General features: G+C 34.5%; 1 protein-coding gene across 1 annotated transcript in view; it reads right to left on the minus strand.

Annotated features, from left to right (window-relative positions):
* Nucleotides 1-269: 269 nt before the first annotated feature.
* Nucleotides 270-2,047, minus strand: part of LOC105265210 (dual 3',5'-cyclic-AMP and -GMP phosphodiesterase 11) — a gene marked incomplete in the record, with an annotated part of 12,582 nt that continues 10,804 nt past the window's right edge. Inside the window, 2 exon segments of the mRNA XM_011302605.1 lie at nt 270-1,722; nt 1,852-1,935. Of these exon segments, the coding sequence (XP_011300907.1) occupies nt 1,540-1,722; nt 1,852-1,935 (267 nt within the window).

Raw genomic sequence — 2,047 nt, forward strand, 5'->3', positions numbered from 1 at the left:
CTCTCTCTCTCTCTTTGTTTCTCTCTTTCTCGTGAATTCAGTATTCGTATTGACCTGTAATATTTCGATTCGTGGGATTAAACTTCTTGTTGTTAATTGAATTCTTGTTATTTCATGAACCTGATTATTCTTGTATATAGAGTTTGGTGGTTATTATTTTTATTATTGCTTTAGATGAATGATAAATTTTGGATGATATTAATAAAAATATTACTTACCCATTCCTGTCTTCATTCTCGAGAGGAAAGGGGAGAAAATACAGGCGTTGGTAATATCTAGATTCTGAAATATATTAGATATCGTTTCATATACAATATACAGATTTCTCTTGTGCTTAAACATGATTGAATAATTTTACATCCTAAAATGTACTCAACATAAATAACTTAATCGATTGTATTAGGTGCTCTTTCCATGATTTACATTCTAAAGGTAAAATTACCACCTCGAAGCTTGACCTAATACAAATCCACTTGGCATTACGAGGGATAATGGTAGTTACGAATTTCTCCAATTTTTCCGAGACACTCATTTTGTTCAAGAATTGCAAGAGTTGTCGCTTAATGTCAAATTTTATTATAGAAAATAAATTTGGGTTAAAATAAAGATAGTCTAAAAAATTGGGTCCCAGAGATTCGCCTCGTCAATTTGATTGACGGAATAGTTGCGAGATATTATTACATATACGTGGAAAGTTGGTAAGAGGATGAGGGAAGAGATATGGTTGAGCGGTTGGAACCCAAATCGATACAAACGCGGTTGGGTTGTCACACCGCGTGCCTCATCGCCAATCAGTCTTTATTCGATACACGTGGTCATTGTCGTTTTGGGTTTCATGTGCTTGTGACAGTCCCGTTAATTGAGACATTTAAACCCCTATCCATCAATGACTGGTTCGATAACTTCATTTAATATTTCTCTCCTCATTGTTCATCACTTGATATTACTCAATTTCGATTCAACGAATTGCTTCAAGTATTTTACGTAATCACACTCAATTGCGTAATGATAAATATAATGTTATTCACTAGATAATTCTCGTTAATCAATGCAACAATTGAAAGAAAAGTGCCTTCAATTTCATTCAATTGAGAACAGAAAAATGTTGATACTTTGGTATTAAAAAAAAAATGATGGGACATATTTCAAACCATTGGCGGATAGTCGATAATGCCAATAAATATGTCTTTTTATCTTTTTCTTCTTTTTATAAACGCCTGGTTTTAATGTGTACATAAGAGGAAACGGATATGCGTAATCGTATGTACTACGGGGCTTTTGTGGTTTTGTTATTTTATCCATTTTCTTGTTCTGCTTCCGATGTGCACTATGAGAGTGATCAAACTATTTCAAATGCGATCAGGTACTGCGGTAATTCATAGTTTTTCTCCTTCAAAGTGTCTACAAAATGCGCATCGACAGTGAAGATTTTTTTCTGCACATTCGGTTTAAGCGAAATTACTATAAAAATTCGTGATTCGAATCGATTTATCCAATTGCAAATAAATAATATCAAATCAATGCAGCAAATTATTGAAATCACTCGATAGCAACTGTTTCCCGGTTGGTATCTTCATTTTTCGAGTCTTCTGTTGATGTCCTGTCGTGATTCGTGCAATTTCCAGTTGCACACGTGTTCTCAGCAATTTCCAGCCATTTATGTTTATTCTCTATCACGCCCTCGACTAGTGGCTCCAGCTTGTCCGACAGCAATGCAAAAGCCTGAGTTTTAAAAGAAACACGTGTAATGAGAGAAAAATGTACGAAGAAAATTTCCTATCGAGGCATTTGCCATTTATGTGTCAGCGTTGTTAAGATAATGGGGAAACTTTATCACTCAGTTTAATGTACCTCATAAATGGGAAGACATATGGAATCGATGAAGCCGACTTGCATCACGGGCAATTGATCCTCCTTTTCTCGATTCATGATATCCTGAAAAAGTGTCATAATTAATACAAAAAAATCAGCCGCATATCATATTGTCAGTAAAGTTAACCCATCAAAAAATTTCGCTTAAAACTCAATTGAAATTCCGTGTAACTTT

This window comes from Fopius arisanus, unplaced genomic scaffold (assembly GCF_000806365.1).
Source record: "Fopius arisanus strain USDA-PBARC FA_bdor unplaced genomic scaffold, ASM80636v1 scaffold00028, whole genome shotgun sequence".
Classification (NCBI taxonomy): Eukaryota; Metazoa; Arthropoda; class Insecta; order Hymenoptera; family Braconidae; genus Fopius; species Fopius arisanus.